Source organism: Anabrus simplex, chromosome 5 (assembly GCF_040414725.1).
Source record: "Anabrus simplex isolate iqAnaSimp1 chromosome 5, ASM4041472v1, whole genome shotgun sequence".
Classification (NCBI taxonomy): Eukaryota; Metazoa; Arthropoda; class Insecta; order Orthoptera; family Tettigoniidae; genus Anabrus; species Anabrus simplex.
Genome location: NC_090269.1, coordinates 96,406,429 through 96,428,080, shown reverse-complemented (window position 1 = coordinate 96,428,080; position 21,652 = coordinate 96,406,429). Strand labels below are relative to the sequence as shown.

The 21,652-nt window shown below is 40.0% G+C and overlaps 1 protein-coding gene across 2 annotated transcripts in view; it reads right to left on the bottom strand.

Annotated features, from left to right (window-relative positions):
* LOC136873791 (U3 small nucleolar RNA-associated protein 6 homolog) overlaps window positions 1-19,009 on the bottom strand; it is a 228,371-nt gene extending 209,362 nt beyond the window's left edge. For both annotated transcript variants that reach the window (XM_067147025.2, XM_067147024.2), the window contains exon 1: window positions 18,796-19,009. In XM_067147025.2, coding sequence (XP_067003126.1) covers window positions 18,796-18,887 — 92 coding nt within the window. In that variant the 5' untranslated portion in view covers window positions 18,888-19,009. The remainder of the gene's footprint in view (window positions 1-18,795) is intronic.
* Between the last annotated feature and the right edge of the window lie 2,643 nt (window positions 19,010-21,652).

Genomic DNA, 21,652 nt, shown 5'->3' with positions numbered 1-21,652 from the left:
AACAGAGAGTGGCGCGGCCCTCTTTATGTCGCAACAGCGCAAGCTGTACTGATCTGATAACGCTGAAACCTACCACAGACGTAGACAACGGTGCCATCTAGTGGCTGGTGAGCACACAATGTCAGAGCCAATCTAAAGACAATTAGAGCAAAATTGCAGATACTTATTGACTTGCCTACATATTAAATTTAAATGTCAAGAAATTGTATGCACATATTACTCTGCCTTCATATGAATGAGTATGCAAACTGGCATGCACTCTGGCAGTGCGTGATAGTGTCAGCGCTAGATATCACGGGTACTGCTTCCAAGTATAAGACACTGTACAAAAGACTGTTTGCTAGCTTGGGGTTGAATGTGTTAAGGACTAACGGAGTGCCAATGACCGTGTGATGCAACACTTAAATTTCATCCAGCAGAGTGAAGCATATAAACAAGCATAAGTCAAAACTGCTTTGTATTTCAACCACTAGAGCACAGCATACAGCATGCACAATGTGGATAACACCCAGCATTACCAATATAGTGATTTTGTCACTGTGCCTGACAATTTATTAAACATCTTTTAACAAGAAGATATACTTCATTTCTCTCGTATTAAAACAGACACCTAGCAAATTTTTGTTCCTCATGTTAGTGACAGAAATTTTTCTCTCTTTGTAATGTAACAATATGGGAATTTTGCTCTGTTTCATTAAAGTACATTGGCAACAAAGTTACCTTTACCTACAAGAATGCAAGCATAAAATGTAATATCATTTCTCTGGTGTTTGTGTGTTTATGAATAATGTTGTTAAATTACTTTTGTGTGTAATCATCTAGGGTGGAGTGGATATCCCTTACAAACTTATATATACCGGTGACAAACTTATCACAACTTTGGTATGAACTATCGTACACACATGCCGTTTCACATCCATGGTGCTCTACAGGGTTCCCTTGATGACATTAATGTGGTGGAATAATGAACCCTCCAGTCTTAGCGGTTACCTTAGTGACCGCACCCCAAACAGGAGTGTGCATTACATACCGTGTATTACACTTACCTCAGTAGAAGTCGTCCTCTGCACATCAGGGCCAAAAATGAGGAACAAAATAACATTGATTACTACGAAGAGCTTTACCACTACGGCCCCAAGTTGACTTTAAATTCTGAAGCATTCAATGTATATACTATTTAAGAAATGCATATCAAAGGCCTAACAATCTTTCATCAAGAAATACTTTAAATCAAGAGTGCTATTCACAACAGTGATCATTTAAGATTTGATAAAGCACAACTGTTATTCCCAAGAACATTATCAAGAGTTTAATGGACAATTCAACTGTTTTTATCGATCATATGACTTATAATTTTGACAAAATTTGCTAAGATTGTATTTTGAATGTCTTACCATACATCAATGTTTTATAATGTGTCTTACCAATTTTAATAATATTTATTTTGTATTCTGATATATTAATATTAATTTGTTATAGTTTATGTCCAGCTAGGTAGCTAAATGGTTAGAGTGCTGGCCTTTGGTCACAGAAGTCCTGGGTTCGATTCCCAGCAGGGTCGCGAATTTCAACCATAATTGGTTAATTTTGCCGGCACGGGGGCTGGGTGAATGTGTCGTCTTCATCATCATTTCATCCTCAGAACAAAGAGAAACTACAAAATGCATTAATAAGAATGAATAAGATATTGAGAGATAAGTATAACATGAAAATTAATACAAAAAAGACCGAAATTATGGTATGAAAACGCCAGCATATTGCAGTCGACATCAGAATTAATTATATGTAACTAAGGCAAGTAAATGTCTTTACCTACTTAGGAAGTAAAATCACTCCAGATGGCAAAAGTTCAGTCAACATAAAGAGCAGAATTTCCCAAGCAAAGATTGCTTTTTACAAGAAAAGGATACTACTTACATCAAGGAATTTAAATGTGGAGACCAAGAAGAGATTTATTAACTGCTTTGTCTGGAGTGTGGCGTTGTATGATTTAGAAACGTGGACTATTAGTGCAGGTGATAAGAAATGTCTGGAAGCATTTGAGATGTGGTGCTGGAGGAGGATGAAAAAGATCTCATGGACAGCAAAACTCACCAATGAAGAAGTTCTTAGACGAATAGGTGAAAAAAGATCCTTTTTAGCAACAATAAGAAAGAGAAGAGACCAATTAATTGGCCATCTCTATAGGCACAATGGTTTCATAGTTAATGTCATGGAAGGAATGATTCAAGGTAAAAGAGGAAGAGGAAGACCTAGACTGCAATATTCAAGACAGATCAGAGATGACGTAGGAACAGACTCGTATGTGGAAATGAAGAGATTAGCAGATCACAGAGAAGAGTGGAAAAGACGAACTGCTGCCAACCAATCTTAGGATTGAGAATTGAGAAGAGAGAGAGAGAGAGAAGACGACATGCAGGTCGCCTTCGGGCGTCAAATCAAAAAACCTGCACCTGGTAAGCCGAACTTGTCCTCGGACACTCCCGGCACTAAAAGCCATACGCCATTTCCATTTCATTATTGCTGATGATATCCCTTAGGGGACGAAACATGTACTAATAAAATAAATTATAAATTGTATTGAATAGGCGGACACTTGTTTTAATATTTAAGTTTATCTTAAAAATTCACTATTTGATATATAGACAATCCAGGATTATTATTATTATTATTATTAGAAACGAAGGTGTTAAAGCTTGTTACATGTAATGTAAGATACCATTAATTCTTGACACTCATACAGTGTAATGTGGCATCTTACTATAGTATAATTGTATCATATTAAATTTAAGAGGCAATTAATGTGTAATGGACCTTTCATTGGATAGATAAGGTTTCAGACAGTTGACCTTAAGGTTGCTTGCAGGCTGATGATGTCCTTAAGAACGGGCAAAACATGTCCCTGAGAAGTTTATATAGTATTATGTAAATTTCAACCACGTAACAAGTGACACATATTGAATGGGTGGTGATAATAAATAAATTATTTATATGATAATTTTGCTTATAGTCAGCGTTAATATGGACCAATCATGAGAGTTGTCACTTGCAAGTTTATCCAAATCGATCTCCTCTCACCAATTTGTTTTAGTATCTCTTCATTTGTTATTTGATCTACCCATCTCGCTTCAGCATCCTTCTATAACACAACATTTCAAAAGCTTCTATTCTCTTTCTAAGCTAGTTATCGTCCATGTTTCACCACCGTACAATGCCATGGTCCAGACGAAAGTCTTCAAAAACATCTTTCTAATTCCTATATCAATGTTTGAATTGAGAAAATGTCTTTTCTTAAGAAAGACCTTCCTTGCTTGTCCTAGTCTGCATTTTATGTCCTCCTTATTTTCTGCCATCCTCAGTTATTTTACTACCCAAGTAACAATATTCCTCTACTTCATTCCTTAATCTAATACTTCCTGCATCACCTGCCTTCGTTCGACTGCACTCCATTACTTTTGTTTTGGACTTATTTATTTTCATCTTGTACTCCTTCCCCAAGACTCCGTCCATACCATTCAGCAATTTCTCCAGACTCAGAGAAAATCACAATATCATTGGCAAATTTCAGCGTTTTGTTTTTCTCTCCTTGGATTGTGATTCCCTTTCCAAATTCCTCTTTGATTTCGCGAACCGCATGTTCTATATCAACACTGAAAAGGAGGGGGAGGGGATAAACTGCAGCCTTACCTCACTCTTTTCTGGATTGCTACTTCATTTTCACAGCCGTACATTATTATCACTGCAGACTGATTTTTATACACATTGTAGATAATTCTTCTTTCTCGGTATCTGATCTCGATCACCTTCAAAATCTCAAACAGCTTGGTACAATCAACATTACTGAAAGCATTTTCTAGATCTGTGAACGTCATATACGGGGGCTTGTCCTTCTTAAGTCGGTCCTCTAATATCAAACGTTAAGTCAAGATTGGTAAACATGTTCCTACATTTCTAACTCAGTTTCAACTTGCCTTTCCATTCTTATGTAAATAATGTGTGCTAAATTTGCAGGCATAAGATATTAAACTAAGGGTGTGGCAGTTTTCACAGTTGTCAGCACCGGCTTTCTTGGGAATAGGTACAACATTCTGCCGAAAATCGGATGGAACTTCTCCTGTACCGTACATCTTACACACTAAACAGAATAATCTCACCATGCTGGTTTCTCATACAATAGTTAATTGCAGGTGCCTTGCTCCTATTTAGGTCTCTCAAAGCTCTGTCTCACCTCAAAATTGGGTCTCCCATTGCATCAGTATCAACAGCTTCTTCTTGTTCCAGAACCCTATCATGTATTTCTTTACCTTGATACATCTGTTGGATACATTCATTCCAATTTCTGCCTTGTCTTCTTTCCCTAGAAGTGGCTATTCACGTGAGCTCTTAATATTCACACACCTATGTTGCCATTGATGCTTTCATGGCCCGTAACTATAGACATGATGTGGGCTTTTGGACCTATGCCATGTGAAGAAAATAAGGTGAAATTCTTTACGTTTCGCAGAGGACTTTGCTCTGCGTCTTCAGAAGAAAATCTTGACTGTTCACGAGTACCAAAAAAAAAAAATGAAATGGTGTATGGCTTTCAGTGCCGGGAGTGTCCGAGGACAAGTTCGGCTTGCCAGGTGCAGGTCTTTTGACTTGACGCCGGAAGGCGACCTGCACGTCGTCTTCTCTCTCTCCCTCTTCTCAATTCTCAATCCTAAGATTGGGTGGCAGCAATTCGTCTTTTCCACTCTTCTCTGTAATCTGCTAATCTCTTCATTTCCACATGAGCCTGTTCCTACGTCATCTCTGATCTGTCTTGAATATTGCAGTCTAGGTCTTCCTCTTCCTCTTTTACCTTGAATCATTCCTTCCATGACAGAGAAATTAACCAATGATGGTTAAAATTCCCGACCCTGCCAGGAATCGAACCCGGGACCCCATTACCAAAGGCCAGCACGCTAACCATTTAGCCATGGAGCCGGACACTGTTCACGAGAAAGGCTTCTCAAAGAATGAGGTTTGAATTTAGACGTAATAGAAGAGGAAGTGGTACGTTCATTCATCACCAGATGGTTCACCGGACGTGGTACAGCGCTAGCGTTCGAGGCAGAAACTGATGGAACCATCAGAATCAGTCTAAGGAGTCACATAACGTAACAGGAGTACACACACATGAAATTATGACAGACACAAGTCTGGAATGAAACATCTGACGATGAGGAACGTACGAATTTGGAAAACACCAAAATGAAATAACAATAGTGAAGGGACAGGGAATGGAACTACCTATGTAAATCCTTAATGGCTGACAACCACGTATTAATTGATAGCCAGTGTCCCTGTTGAAATTGTTAGGATTTCTACATATTTCCACAGCTTCCCGTACAATCCTGGACCTGTAGTGTTTAGTGTGGGTAAGAGCTCGAGCATCTTGGAACACGGTATCATGACCAGATGATAGAACATGCTCAGCTATTGCCGATTTGTCTCGCTGGTTGAGAAGAACATTTCGTTCATGTTCCTTGATACGAGTACCAATGGACCGGTATGTTTGACCAATGAATACCTTGCAAGTGACTAATCTCATGTTTTAATCCGTATTGAAATCTGTTAGTATACAATAATAAAGTTTTATTATGAATCCACCTGTTCAATACATTATAATGTTGTTACATTAAAATAACTTCATTAGTTAAAAAGTTATATATGGGACATGTTTCGCTCCCTTATAGAGCATCATCAGCCAAATCCGAATCTCAAACAATTGTTATTTACGTAACAAAGACTTAAGAACCATTAGAACACTTTTGACAAACTTAAAACTTATTCTATTCAAAAATCATAAAATATAAAATCCTTGTATACATGGCTCAATTACATGTGCTTAATAGGTACATACATTAAAATTATGGAAGAGAGAGAACTAAAATATAAAATAAATAATATATATATCATGTCCAAAATCCTAGAAAGATGTGAAGATCAATCTTAGGAGCCAATTTGTGGATCTTCTTAGTAATGAGATCTGGTAAAAAAGTTATTTATCCCTTGTGGATAAGAGTCTATAAAGATTCAAAATTTATCGTCAAATTTGATGATTGAACTTATAACAGGATAAATGTTGGTCTTCAAGAAATTTAAATGCTTGTCATGTGACCTCGGCGAATGCTGTTGGAAAGATATGTTCTTATAGTTGTCAATGACCGTTCGTTGAACTAATGGATTTTATAAAGATGATTGAAAGGGACGTAAATCAACGTTTGTATTGAAAGCTGCTGCTTGGTTTATCTTGTTGAATGTCTGTAACAAGAAAAGGAATCTTGTAAGTAATCGGAATTTGTGTTGCTAGTTAAGAGTGTGTTTCTAGAAACTTCACTTACCCCTCCAATTGCTGTTTGTCGGTTTGGTGTTGTCCGAGGTTATGTGGTGACTGTCTGTTCTGTGTCTACTCCTTGTGTTGTAAGAGTGAGGTGGTGGGGGTTGAGGGGAGGGAGTAGGGGTAGGAGGAGAAATGTTTGTGGGTGTGGTTTTGGAAGGGGAATGTCTAGTAGGAGCGCAGGGAGGGGTTGAGTTTTTTAATGTTGGATTTTTATTAGTTATTTTGGGAATGAAAACTTTGGCAAAATTACTTTTTTCTAGATTAAGCGTCTTTAAGAGTTTCGGTAATTGTTCGTGCAACGGATTTCTTATTTCAATTTCGTCATTTAAATTTTTTTCCTTATTGAAATACTGGTCTAAGTGGATATAAATATTTTCTAATTCTGTCATTAGTTTACCTTTTTCTATCTTCTTTATAATTTTTAGGTCTTTCTCTATGGTTGTAAATTGGTGGCCTGACTCTCTCATGTGAGCACTCATCGCAGAATGTTTGTTGTGCTTTGTAGCATTAACGTGTTCTAAGTATCTTGTGAGAAAGTTACGGCCAGTTTGGCCAACATATGAACATTTACATTCTACACATGTTAATCTATAGATGCCAGAGCTTAGATAAGGGTTCTTGTTGGAATTTATACTATTGTGGTTGAAAAAAATGTTTCTGTTTGTATTTTGTGTTTTGAATGCTACATTTACATCTCGTTTTTTGATAGGATTAGTTATTTGAAAAATGGCTGGATTGGTGAATGTAAATGTTGCGAATTTGGACTGCTTAGTTTTTTCGGGAGTAAGATTAGTTACTAACTTTTGTTTTACTTTATTGATGATCCGATTGACTGTATTTATTTTATATCCATTAATTGAGGCCAGATCTTTTATAAAATTGAGTTCCTTTTTTAAGTTACTCTCTGAAAGGGGGATTTTGAAAGCTCTATAAACTAAACTGTAAAAAGCCGCCTGTTTATGTGATTTTGGGTGAAGAGAATCATTTTTTATCGTTAGAGGGGCATATGATGGTTTTCTAAATATTTGAAATTCAAAACTATCTCTTATTCGTGTTACATTAATATCCAGGAAGTTTATTGAGTTGTTAGTTTCATCTTCTTTCGTGAATTTTATATTTTGGTCAATATTATTTAAGAAACTTAGGATTTTTTCACTATCATTTTTTTGGCTATCTATTATGACAAAGGTGTCGTCTACATACCTGATCCAAAGGCAAAGTCCATTTATTTTTGTGTTTATTTTGTTTTGCTCCAAATGATCCATATATATGTCTGCCAGTATGCCCGACGTGGGGTCTCCCATTGCTAGGCATGTTTGGTGATAAATCTTTTTATTAAATGTGAAGTAATTATTGTTTAATACAAATTTCAGTAGGTTTACGAATTCGTCTATTTCACATCTACTTAATTTGCTGTATGTAAGAAGATTGTGTTTGATGATATTGATGGTTTCTTTAACCGGTATGTTTGGATACATGTTGGTTACGTCGAATGAAACCATTTTATGTTGTGGTTGTAAATTGAATTTTCTTAGTTTATTACAAAATTCTATTGAATTTTTGATTGTTGATTCGTTGTTAAATTTGTAATGTCTTAGTGTCTAGTGTCTAATGTCTAAGTGAAGTTTCTAGAAACACACTCTTAACTAGCAACACAAATTCCGATTACTTACAAGATTCCTTTTCTTGTTACAGACATTCAACAAGATAAACCAAGCAGCAGCTTTCAATACAAACGTTGATTTACGTCCCTTTCAATCATCTTTATAAAATCCATTAGTTCAACGAACGGTCATTGACAACTATAAGAACATATCTTTCCAACAGCATTCGCCGAGGTCACATGACAAGCATTTAAATTTCTTGAAGACCAACATTTATCCTGTTATAAGTTCAATCATCAAATTTGACGATAAATTTTGAATCTTTATAGACTCTTATCCACAAGGGATAAATAACTTTTTTACCAGATCTCATTACTAAGAAGATCCACAAATTGGCTCCTAAGATTGATCTTCACATCTTTCTAGGATTTTGGACATGATATATATATTATTTATTTTATATTTTAGTTCTCTCTCTTCCATAATTTTAATGTATGTTCCTATTAAGCACATGTAATTGAGCCATGTATACAAGGATTTTATATTTTATGATTTTTGAATAGAATAAGTTTTAAGTTTGTCAAAAGTGTTCTAATGGTTCTTAAGTCTTTGTTACGTAAATAACAATTGTTTGAGATTCGGATTTGGCTGATGATGCTCTATAAGGGAGCGAAACATGTCCCATATATAACTTTTTAACTAATGAAGTTATTTTAATGTAACAACATTATAATGTATTGAACAGGTGGATTCATAATAAAACTTTATTATTGTATACTAATGAATACCTTGTCGCAAGTACAGGGATTTCATATACCCCAGGATGTAACATTGGGGACAATTTGTCCTTGGTTTTACCCAGACTGTGAGCAATTTTAATGACAGTGCCAAACACTGTTTTTATATTGTGTTCTGCAGAGGACCTTGGCAATTCGATCTGTGGTATTGTGAATGTAAGGCAGGTAGACAGTTCCCTTCACTTCTTCCTTCTGTGAGCTTTGCTTGGTCGTTCTCTGGGATGCAGGACTCTAAGAATCTGCAAATCGCTGTAACCATTATCCTTGAACGTGACAGAGTGTGTCCACCAAGATGCTCGAGCTCTTACCCACACTAGACACTACAGGTCCAGGATTATAAGGAAAGCTGTGGAAATTACATGTAATGATATTATGACAAGATGAAAATCGTAATTATGATGATGATGCTTGTTGTTTTAAGGGGCCTAACATCGAAGGTCATCGGCCCAAATCTTAATTATAAGAACTTTACAATGTACTGAATAGGTGGTTTTTAATAAATTATACATGATATTGGACAAAGCTGTGGAAATACGTAGAAATCCTAACAATTTCAACAGGATCTCTGGCTATCAATTAAGTAATACGTGGTTGCCAGCCATTAAGGATTTACGTAGGTAGTTCCATTCCCTGTCCCTTCACTACTGTAATTTCGTTTTGATGTTTTCCAAATTCATATGTTCCTCATCACCAGATGTTTCATTCCCAACTTGTGTCTACGTCATACTTTCATATGTGTGTACTCCTGTTATGTTATGTGACTCCCTCTCAGACTGATTCTGATGGTTCCCTCAGCTTTCGCTTCGAACGCTAGCGCTGTACTGCGTCCGGTGAGCCATCTGGCGACGAATGAATGTACCACTTCCACTTCTATTATAACATCTAAATTTACACCTCATTCCTTGAGGAGCCTTTCTCATGAATAGTCGAGATATTCTTCTGAAGACACAGAGCAAAGTTCTCTGTGAAACGTAAAGAATTTCATCTTATTTTCTCAACACGGCATAAGCCCAAAAGCCTATATCATGTCTATTCATACACCTAGTTTTCCTTGAATTTCCTGTATGTAGCATCTATCTTTCCAACAACCATATAACCTTCAACATTCTTGCACTTCTCTTTCAGCCATTCTTCCTCAGCTGTCCTGCGCTTTCTATCTACTTTATTCTTTAACCGCCTGTACTCTTTTCTGCTCTCCTAATATTTTGTTTTCTTGTACTTCCGTCGTTCATCAATCAGGTCTAGTATGTCCCGAGTTATCTATTGATTCTTAATTGCTCTTTCGTTTCTTCCTAACATTTCTTCAGCAGCCCTAGTGACCTCATCTTTCATAACTGTCCATTCTTCCTCTAATGTGTTTCCTTCAGCCTTTTCATTTAGTCCTTCTGCAACACGTTACATGAAACAATCCTTCACACACTTTTCTTTGAACTTGTCTACAACCCATCTTCTTGCATTCCTTCCTTTCTTCAATTTCTTCAACTTCAGGTGGCACTCCATGACTAACAAGTTGTGATTTAAAGTTAAAAACTTAATGATTGTTCCGTATTGAATAGAGAAATAAGAAGATGTACAATATTATAGGGAAGGATCCACCTTTCAATACTCCGTAGTAAAAAGTAGTTACAACCTGTTTATTGGGACCGGTTTCAACACATTTCAAGTGTCATCATCAGCCAATTAGCGAAGATCTTAAAACAACTAATATATTGAACACAGGCAAAATATTAACATTGTATCATATCGTAGCAATTCAGTTAATGTTCAAAACACAATGATCACAGTCAAGAGAGTAAACAGAACATCACTATCTTGCGCCGAAAACAAATATATTTGAAGTTCATAAGCAGATCAAGTATGCACTTATGTAAAGTCGTTGCTAGGCAGGTCTTGTAGGCATTTGTTTCTCCGGCCGAAGAGTAAAAGGTGACGTGAATGAAGTCTTAGGAAAACAGTGTAGGATTTAATTTCGTCAAAATCAAAGTGGATATATAGGTTTTAAAATAATTTAAAACGTTAAAAAAGAATAAAGCCAAATAAAAATATATTAAAAACTGGGAAGAAATAATGAAAGAAATACGAGGTTCAACTCGAAACAACTTGCCGTAGTAATTGATAAAGAAATGATAAATAGAGAAAGGGGGTGGGGAACGTTTATTAGAGGGTGGTGATGGTGGTTATTGTTATTAGAGGAAATACAATTGGGCAACAATCCTTTATATAACACTAATTCGAGGAAAAAAGAGGAAGAGAACCGACATTTTTCGAAGTATCGGATCCCTTCCATTTTTCTTTCCTTCCCACCCTCCATCCCCCAGGGGCTCTGAACTTCGGAGCGTGGGTTGGCGACCACGGGGCCCTTAGCTGAGTCCTGGCATTGCTTCCACTTACTTGTGCCAGGCTCCTCACTTTCATCTATCCTGTCCGACCTCCCTTGGTCAACTCTTGTTCTTTTCCGACCCCGATGCTATTAGGTTTGCGAGGGCTAGGGAGTCTTTCATTTTCACGCCCTTCGTGGCCCTTGTCTTCCTTTAACCGATATCTTCATTTTTCGAAGTGTCGGTTCTCTTCCTCTTTTTTCCTCGAATTAGTGTTATATAAAGGATTGTTGCCCAATTGTATTTCCTCTAATAACAATAACCACCATCACCACCCTCTAATAAACGTTCCCCACCCCCTTTCTCTATTTATCATTTCTTTATCAATTACTACGGCAAGTTGTTTCGAGTTGAACCTCGTATTTCTTTCATTATTTCTTCCCAGTTTTTAATATATTTTTATTTGGCTTTATTCTTTTTTAACGTTTTAAATTATTTTAAAACCTATATATCCACTTTGATTTTGACGAAATTAAATCCTATACTGTTTTCCTAAGACTTCATTCACGTCACCTTTTACTCTTCGGCCGGAGAAACAAATGCCTACAAGACCTGCCTAGCAACGACTTTACATAAGTGCATACTTGATCTGCTTATGAACTTCAAATATATTTGTTTTCGGCGCAAGATAGTGATGTTCTGTTTACTCTCTTGACTGTGATCATTGTGTTTTGAACATTAACTGAATTGCTACGATATGATACAATGTTAATATTTTGCCTGTGTTCAATATATTAGTTGTTTTAAGATCTTCGCTAATTGGCTGATGATGACACTTGAAATGTGTTGAAACCGGTCCCAATAAACAGGTTGTAACTACTTTTTACTACGGAGTATTGAAAGGTGGATCCTTCCCTATAATATTGTACATCTTCTTAACAAGTGGTCAGAGTCCACGTCTGCTCCAGGGAAAGTCTTACACAAAAACACGTTTCTGAATCTCTGCCTAATCATATGAAAATGAAAACCTACAACCTGTTTTCCAGTCAGTGACTGGGTCAGGGATGTAATGAATGAATCTTATATAGGCTGTTATTACGATGGGGTCGCCACTCCCAAAGTGATATATTAATGAATGATAGATGCTACGAAATGAGAATGGAGAGTGTTGCTGGAATGAAAGATGACAGGGAAAACCGGAGTACCCGGAGAAAAACCTGTCCCGCCTCCGCTTTGTCCAGCACAAATCTCACATGGAATGACCGGTTTTTGAACCACGGTATCTATCGGTGAGAGGCCGACGCGCTGCCATCTGAGCCATGGAGGCTTACTCTGCCTAATCATAATGAAGTCTATTTGATAGGTCTACCTTCCAGTATATCCAGGACTCATCCACATATACAGCTGTCGTTTGTGGTGTTTGAGTATTACCAAGGACTAAATTATGATTGGTGCAGAATTCAACCAGCCAACTTCCTCTTTCATTCTTTTGTCCCAATCAGAAATCTACTGTTTTACATTCTCTTCCTTGGCCTACCACTGCATTACATCCTCCCATCACAATTAGATTCTCGTCACCATTTCCATAGTATATTAAATCTTCTATCTCTTCATATATTCTTTTGATTTCTTCATCATCCGCTGTCCTATTTTCTTATCCATTATTAAACCAACGCCTGCATTTCCCGTTTGATTTTGTGTTGATAATTCTGTAGTCGCCCAACCAAAAATCCTTGCTCTTCCTGCCAATGTACTTCACTTATACCAACTAAATCTAACTTTAATCTATCCACCTCCCTTTTCAGAGTAAGTACAACTAGGCAACCATACTTTATATAACACTAATCGAAGAGAAGAAATGGAAGAGGTCGGACACTTCGAAAAATGAATAGGCCTACTGTATATCAGCCAAAGAAAGAGAAGGGCCAAGAATGGTGTGGAAATGAAAGAGTCCCGAGGTATCGCAACCTAATACTATCAGGGTAGTGAAAGAACGAGAGTTCATCACGGGAGGTCGGATAGGATAAATGAAAGTGAGAAGCATTGCACAAGTACGCGGAAGCAATGCCAGAACTCTGCTAAGGGCCCCATGGTCGCCAACTTATGCTCACATAGTACAAGCCCCTGGGGCTCGGGGATGGAAAAGATCAAGGTGGTGCGGTGGTGGTGGTGGTGGTGGTGGTGGTGAAGGTTGTTACTGTTTGACGAGGAAGGACAATTGGGCAACCATCCTCTATGAACACTAATCAGACGGGAAAAGTAATTTATACTTTATACTGCGTGCCCCAACATTAACACCTTGAGTCATGTCTTATATCACTGACATCTACGTGCGGAATGACTGTCTTTTGCTTACTTCTAGCAGAGGACGTGGTCTTTAATTACGAACTAAAATGAGGAGGCTGCGGACATGAGCCCCCAGGGTAGAGCAGAGAAGCAACCTTAGGCCACCATTGGTTTGGACTGGTAGGGTAGGGCCTGGACAAGACCATTGGTCTGGAATGCTTACGGTACAGGCTGGACAAGACCATTGGTCTGGACAGATTAGGGCAGGGTAGGGTAGTGGTGGTGGTGATTATTGTTTTAAGAGGAAGTACAACTAGGCAACCAACCTCTACATAACACTAATCAGAGAGAAAAAATGGAAGGGACTGACACTTTGAAAAATGAAGGTATCGGTCAAAGGAAGACAAGGGCCATGAAGGGCGTTAAAATGAAAGACTCCCTAGCCCTAGCAAACCTAATAGCGTCAGGGTCGGAAAATAACAAGAGTTGACCAAGAGAGGTTGGATAGGATAGATGAAAGTGAGGAGCCTGCATAAGCAAGTGGAAGCAATGTCAGGACTCAGCTAAGGGCACCGTGGCCACCAACCCACGCTCCCAAGTTCAGACCCCCTGGGGCCTCTTTTAGTCGCCTCTTACAACAGGCCGAGGATACAGTGTGTGTTATTCTACCGCCCCCATCCACAGGGGGAGCACGGTAGAGCTGGACAAGACCAGTGATATGGGGACAAGCAAAGGGCGTCTGGGGGCGTAAGAATACCAGGTTAGAAATGCAAAGCGGCCTTAGGCCTCTAGTTTCCCCTGTCCAAACAGCATTGGCCCGCACTGGTTAGGGTAGGCATAGCAGCACATTCTATATGGGCTAGTGGTGAAAAGTTGAATTACAATGCCCACGATCACCCTGCCATGCACACGCAGAATATAGAAAACAGGTGGCGACATTTTAAGCACGGCAGCGACTCCGTTCCAGGATACGGCAGGAGGAAACACCACTTCGTGGGATATCTAGGCGAATCCCCGTTTATGAGCTCCTTCCCCTTAGATGCACGAATTTTTTAATGCTGCTGCAGCGCTGTACCGTCCAAAACATTAAGGTAAGTTCCAAATAAAATTATTCCTATCCTGTATTTCATATTCTTTCCCTTATATGTTCTATTTCTTTGTGCTTTTATTCTGCCCGGGTTAGTAATAGAATCTAATTATTTTGACCGACGGGAATTAAATCACATCCGACTTTGAGATGGCCAATAGAAATACACGTAGCTACTTCAGCAATGGTTATAAAAGTAAATATACTTCTGAGGATGGGATGGTGGGTTCCTGGACATCGCAATCTTCTCTAAAAGGAATTCCAAGTATGATTTGCATAAATTCTACTTCCTAATAATGCTACAAAGCTTGAGGTACATGGTGTACATTTTTACCAAACAAAAATTGAAGGTGTCGAGACACTTTCAAAAATGAAGGTATCGGTCAAAGAAAGACGAAGGGTGTGAAAATGAAAGTCAAGACTTCCACACCTAATACAGTCAGAGTCGAAAAATCAATACTACCATCCGTGCTCACCAATATTAGTGCCTCGGCTCCATCTGCAGTGATCGTCTTTTGTTTACGTCTCACTGCTTTCTTGCAGAAGACGTGGTCAGGGCGAACCTCTCTAGTTAAGAACTACAAAGGGGTTCTGGGGGCGTAAGCCCCCAGGTTAACGCCGCTGCAAAACAGCATTAGGACTCCAGTTTCCCATGTAAACACCACTGGCATGGACAAGATCAGTGGTCTGGATAGGTTAGGGTAGGGGTGGAAAAAACAAGTAATTTGGGGACTAGCAAAGGGGGTCTGGGGGCGTAAGCCTCCAGGTTAGAGCTGCTGCAAAGCACCTGTGGCATTAACAGCCCCTGGGGTTCCTTTCAGTAGCCTTTTTCAACAGGCAGGGGATACCGTGGATATTATTATACAGCTCCCACCTTTAGGCGAAATACCATTTAGGTATCCTGTTTTAGGTTTAAATGGCAATTGTCTAAATGTTTTAGGAAAGCACCATTGGCCTGGACATGATCATTGTTCTGGATTGGTTAGGGTAGGGGTAGACAAAACCATTGGTCTGGATAGGCTAGGGAAGGGATGGACAAGACCGATTTGAGGAGAAGCAAAGGGGGTCTGCGGGCGTAAGCCCCCAGGCTATGCCTCTAGTTCCCTTTACAAGAGCTCCTTCCCTCTGGAATAAAGTGCACAAATTCCTTACTGCCGCTGCAGCACTTTACACTCCTCTGCATTAAGGTAAGTTTGATATAAAATCATTTCTATCCTGTATTCAGCATTGTTTCCTTTATATGTCCTGTTTCTTTGCGTTTTTATTCTGCCGGGGTTCGTAATACAATCTAGTTATTATGATTGACGTGAATGACGTCATGTGACTTTATGGTGGCCAATTGGAATGCAAGTTTGTAGTTTAGCAATGAACAATTGCGAGTGCTCCTCTTCCTTGGGTTATAAAAGTAAATATAGTTTTTGAGGTGAGTGGGTTCCAGGACAGCGCAATCAACAAGTCTTTCCTCTGAAAGGAATTTCAAGTAAGATCTGCTTAAATTCTACTTCCTAATAATGCTGCTAAGGTTGGTGGGTGCGGATAGTATTTCTACTGTCGGAAAAGATCAAGAATTGACCGAGGAAGTTCAAATAGGATAGAAGAACGTGAGGAGCCTGGCACAACTAAGCAGACCAGGACTCCGTTACGGGCCCCGTGGTCGTCAAACCACGCTCCCAAATTAAGAGCCCCTGGGGCACCTTTCACTCAACTTCTACAACAGGCAGGGGATACTGTGCATATCATTCTAGAGCACCCACCCTCGGGCAAAATAGCATTTGGGTATTCCAGTTTTGGGTTTAAATGGCATTTGTTTAGATGTTTTAGGAAATGTAACATGATCATTTGCATGGAATTTGCACAGAAGGAAAGGGCAAAAGTTCAGAACAGGTTACATTTTCTAGCGCTACGCACTCAGGTGCGATTGCACTGTCATTTGTTTGTCTCTCGCTCGCTTCTCGCGAAGGACTTGATCGTGCGGTGGACAGTGCTGCCAACTGTTCATATATAGAACTAGTCCTAGTGGAGCGGCGCTACGTTTGAATTTACGAACCTCGAAGCCATTGGTCTGGATTGGTTAGGCCATTGGGCTGGATCAAGCCCCCAGGTTAGAAGCCGCGAAGCGGCCCTAGGCCTCTAGTATCCCACGTGACAAAGCCATTGGTCTGGATTGGTTAGACCATTGGTCAGTGACAAAGCCATTGGTCTGGACTGGTTAGACCATTGGTCTGGATTAAGCAAAGGGGGTCTGGGGGCGTAAGCTCCCAGGTTAGAAGCCGCGAAGCGGCCCTAGGCCTCTAGTATCCCGCGTGACAAAGCTATTGGTTTGGATAGGTTAGACCATTGGTCAGTGACAAAGCCATTGGTCTGGATTGGTTAGACCATTGGTCAGTGACAAAGCCATTGGTCTGGACTGGTTAGACCATTGGTCTGGATCAAGCAAAGGGGGTCTGGGGGCGTAAGCCCCCAGGTTAGAAGCCGCGAAGCGGCCCTAGGCCTCTAGTATCCCGCGTGACAAAGCCATTGGTCTGGATTGGTTAGGCCATTGGTCAGTGACAAAGCCAATGGTGACGTCAGCCCGCCAATGACTGTCGATTATTTTGTCACTAACTCCGTTGTTATTGTTATGGCTTCGTGCGGTGGATGTGTCGTTAGTATTCGTGCTTTTGCGTGCAATTATTACAAGAAATTTAGTGATTTACTCGAATTTTATCAGCAGCACGACTTGCTTTCTAGGGAGAGAGTGTGTGAGAAGTGTGGTTGTGACGTTAAATTGTCTGTACTTAAGAGAAACAATCAGATAGTTTTCAGCTGTCGTCGGAAGAACGAAGAGGGTGCCAAGTGCCCTTGGCACGTGAGTGCGCGTAAAAATACGTACTTTTCTGAGTCGAAGTTATCCCTGTTTGAAATAGGTTACTTCTGTGTTCTGTGGTGCATACTGCCTAAACCTCTGGGCCCGACTATCAAGTTGGAGTTAGGTTTTTCCCAAGCTACTTTCGTAGATTGGTGTAACTTTTGTAGAGAAGTTTGTGTGGCGTGGGTGGACGCTAATAAAAAAAAAAATTGGTGGTCCTGACGTTGTAATAGAGATAGACGAAAGCAAATTCGGGAAATCGAAGTACAATAGAGGAAGGCGTACGGAAGGACAGTGGTTATTTGGAGGTGTAGAGAGAGAGAACCACAAAAACTTTTTCGTTGCTCCTGTCGAGAGAAGGGATAAGGAGACATTACTCGCAGTAATTAAAGAGTGGGTGTTGCCAGATACTATAATAATTTCGGACTGTTGGAAGTCCTACGACTGTCTGGAACACGAAGGATTCGTGCACCTTCGTGTCAACCATTCAATTCAATTCATTGATAGCAGGAGAAGTGGTCATGTGAACAGGGGTAATAGGAGGGTGATGCCAAGGAATAGACCGCCGGTACACACGCAAAATATCGAGAACAGGTGGAGGCACCTCAAGCACGGGTCGTACTCCATTCCTGGCTTCGGGAGAAGGAAAGCGCACTTTGCCGGCTACTTGGCAGAGTTCTTGTTTAAGACGAACTTCCCTGCTGAGACGAGGGTGCACGAGTTTTTTAAAGCTGCAAGCGTGCTGTACCCTCCCCTACATTAAGGTGAGTTAAATAGAATTCTTTCTTTACAGATTGCATTCACCTGTGTATTTATTGTGCAGTTGTGTATTTCTTGTGCGCGGGTTGGTAACGGAATTCACTTACTTCATTGCTAGGCGTGACGTCATATCCCACAGTGTCTCACCCAATGGAAATGCTGGTACGTAGTTAGGCGATGTACAATGGCGCGTGATAACTTCTATTAGGTTATAAAAGCAAAACTACTTCTGGGGGACGGTGGGTGGGTTCTTAACTGTCGCAGTGAACACATCGCTCCTCCACAAGGTATTCTACTTAACATTTCCAACATATTGCATCCTTAGAATGCTATAAATGTAATGTAACCCTTACTGAATTTCTACCAAGGAAAGAAATGAAGTGTCCCTGAAGGAGATAGCAGCTCGGTAGGTAGGTATAGAGAACAACCTATCCAGAGAGCTCGCATCAAATCACACGAGAAAATACGTGGTGAAGTACATTCTATGTTATTCGTATGCTTGTAATCGAATTTTGACAATCGTATGTAATAAAAAGATAGGCTACCGTATCCGAAGGACTCGCATCAAAACACAGGGGAAAATATATGAAGTGCATTGAATGATATTCGTGTGCTATGAATAACTATTGTTTAGAAAAGAAATAACTGTCAACATTATCAATGAGACCTGTCAGTGACAAGAGAATGGTAACGACATCTTGCAACATTCAAACTGCAAGTCTTACTCACCGAATATCACCCTTGTCGAACAGACGGATTCTTTCCATCTGTTCCAATTCAGGAATCATCTCCTCACTCCGAAATTCAACAAATTCAGCCATGGTGTTAACAGTTCAACAAATTTATTATAAACCAAAATGCAATTACTATGTACAACACAAACACAGTAACACACACAACACCACTCTTCCACAACCAAACCGACCAAACACCGACCAGATGCTGGTGTGGTAGGGATGGGAACGATCCTTTCGATTTATCGATATATCGATACCAAATTTTTGATTCAATTTTACCATCGCCCTCTACTACGACTGCGCCAATACGCCTTCCCAATACAGCAACATGAGCGATATCACCGCCGTCTCGATCCTCCTATACAGCCTGCTCTATACCACTAGTTTAACACAGGAAGGCGCGACTACCGACATTTCTCCAAGTAACCGTAAGAGTGCAGCAGTAGAAGCACAATCTTCGCTGTCAGTGGGTGTAGCACTGTGTTATTCGTGTATGAATGTGTGTGAAAACCTGAGTTATTTCGTACAATGAGTAATCGTGTCTGGTCACTTTCGTTCGTACAAGAGATATTTTGAATAGAACTGTGAAATGAATTAATCATGTTATGCTTATAGATATTTCAAAGGTGATTTTAAGGTGTTGGTACTTGTTTCTTTCCGTTTGTGTAAGATATATTTTTCGTAGAACTGAAACTTTAGATTCTCTCCCCAAAATATTCAACTCTTGTGTACCATTTTGCCAATATCGGCAAGGTGGTTCGCAGCCAGAAAAGATACGACACCATGAAATACAGTCTAGAAGGGAATTAAGAGAAAAACGGCTGTCGGCTTTATCTAGGCAAGGACCTAATAAAGGAAGAAATTAGATATACTCAGATTACTCTCGCATCTGTGCCTTTACACCATATTTCAGAAGGTGACGGAGCCTCCGCGGCTTAGGCGGCAGTGCGCCGGCAACTCACCGCTGAGTTCAGTGGTTCAAATCCCGGTCAGTCCATGTGAGATTTGTGCTGGACAAAGCGGAGGTGGGGCAGGTTTTTCTCCGGATACTCTGGTTTTCCCTGACATATTTCATTCCAGCACCACTTTCGAATATCATTTCATTTCATCTGCCATTCATTAATCATTGCCCCGGAGGAGTGCGACAGGCTTCGGCAGCCGGAACAATTCCTATCTTCGCTGCTAGGTGCGGGCTTTATTCATTCCATTCCTGACCCGGTCGAATGACTGGAAACAGGCTGCGGATTCAGAAGGTGAATAAAGCCGTGAAGATAGTGGATTCCTTGTGATAAGAACTGTGACGGACAATCACAAAAGAAACGTCTTCATGTTTAGACATTTTGGACAACCTCAGATATCCAGTCGGTAATATTCCAGTCAAACTAGAAACAGGAAATCAAATCCTAATTCGCGGGTACTAGGTTCGTGTTGTTGAAGAGAGGATGGACTGTGACATTTGTGTCAGCAACATCTCACTGCCTAGACCTTCGACAACGCTAAATGGAACTCATTATGCATCAGAGCAGAGGAGGAGTTCGATAGCCAAAACCTAGTTTTGTTGCTCTGGTGAAGCATCTGCAGGAGTTCGCTTAAGCTGCTGTGCCCTATTGTCGACGTCCTTCAAACGTACGCGCGTAATACGAGGACTTGCGACGTCTTCGCTTTTAGAATACCGGGCGAGTTGGCAGTGCAGTTAGGAACGCGCAGCTGTGAGCCTTCGTCCGGGAGATAGTGGGTTCGAATCCCACTGTCGGCAGCCCTGAAGATGGTTTTCCGTGGTTTCCCATTTTCACACCAGGCACATTCTGAGGCTGTACCTTAATTAAGGCCACGGCCGCTTCCTTCCCATTCGTAGGCCTTTCCTATCCCATCGCCGCCATAAGACCTATCTGTGTCGATGCGACGTAAAACAACCAGCAAGAAAAGAAAACCTTTCAGGATGCGTTTTGTTACAGTGTGAGGTCAAAGAACATCAGCAAACTGTTAGTGATATTATTCTAACCAAGTTCGTTAGACATCTATTTTTTTTATATTGCGTTGGCAAGAACACAAAAAGTACGGTACCACTCCAAGCCTTCGTCCAGGAAAATCTTTAAATTGTGCATGAAGAGGCCAACTGCGACTTCATACAGGTAATTTTACCGATATTTAATATTACTGATATAATTTACGAGCTTCAGTGAACATATGACCATACTGCATAGTGTTTTGTAGGCTGTCGTCATTAGAATAAGATTAGAACATTGTGCGTCTATGTATGCCATCTAGCGGAGAAATTACGTCGCAGCGTAGTCGCAAAATGGCTCGCATAGAGCAGGCAGTATAGGAGAATCGAGACGGCGGTGAGCGATATGGGCCTAATCCCATTTTTACCACCGAGTCAGGACGAATAGAAGTACATAGTGTGACGACTTCTGCTGTTTGATATGTTCCTACACTACGCGGCGCTGGTGTAGGTAAACAGGGATCAGCTGTCCCTGAACATGTGATTTTAAATGAGATCTGATGTGACTTAATTCGGAATTTATCTTTTAAATAAATTATTTAAAACCGTGTGTTTATTATTGTTATGTTTCAGGAGTGTGCATTCTCTTTACTGACCGTTGACTGTGTTTATGTGCGATCTGTATTTCGTGCAAATTAAGATTATAGTGTTCCTTGTTTTGAAAGTAATATGTGACAAATTCATAGGAAATATTTTACATTTAGTAATGATTTAATGACATTACTTCTGAAATTGGTTCGTCGGTGTCTTAACGAATATGTCAAACGGGTATGTGTGTATAGACCTATTTCATTAATTCACCACAAAATCAAGTTCAGTTGCAATTATCAGCTATAACCTTTAA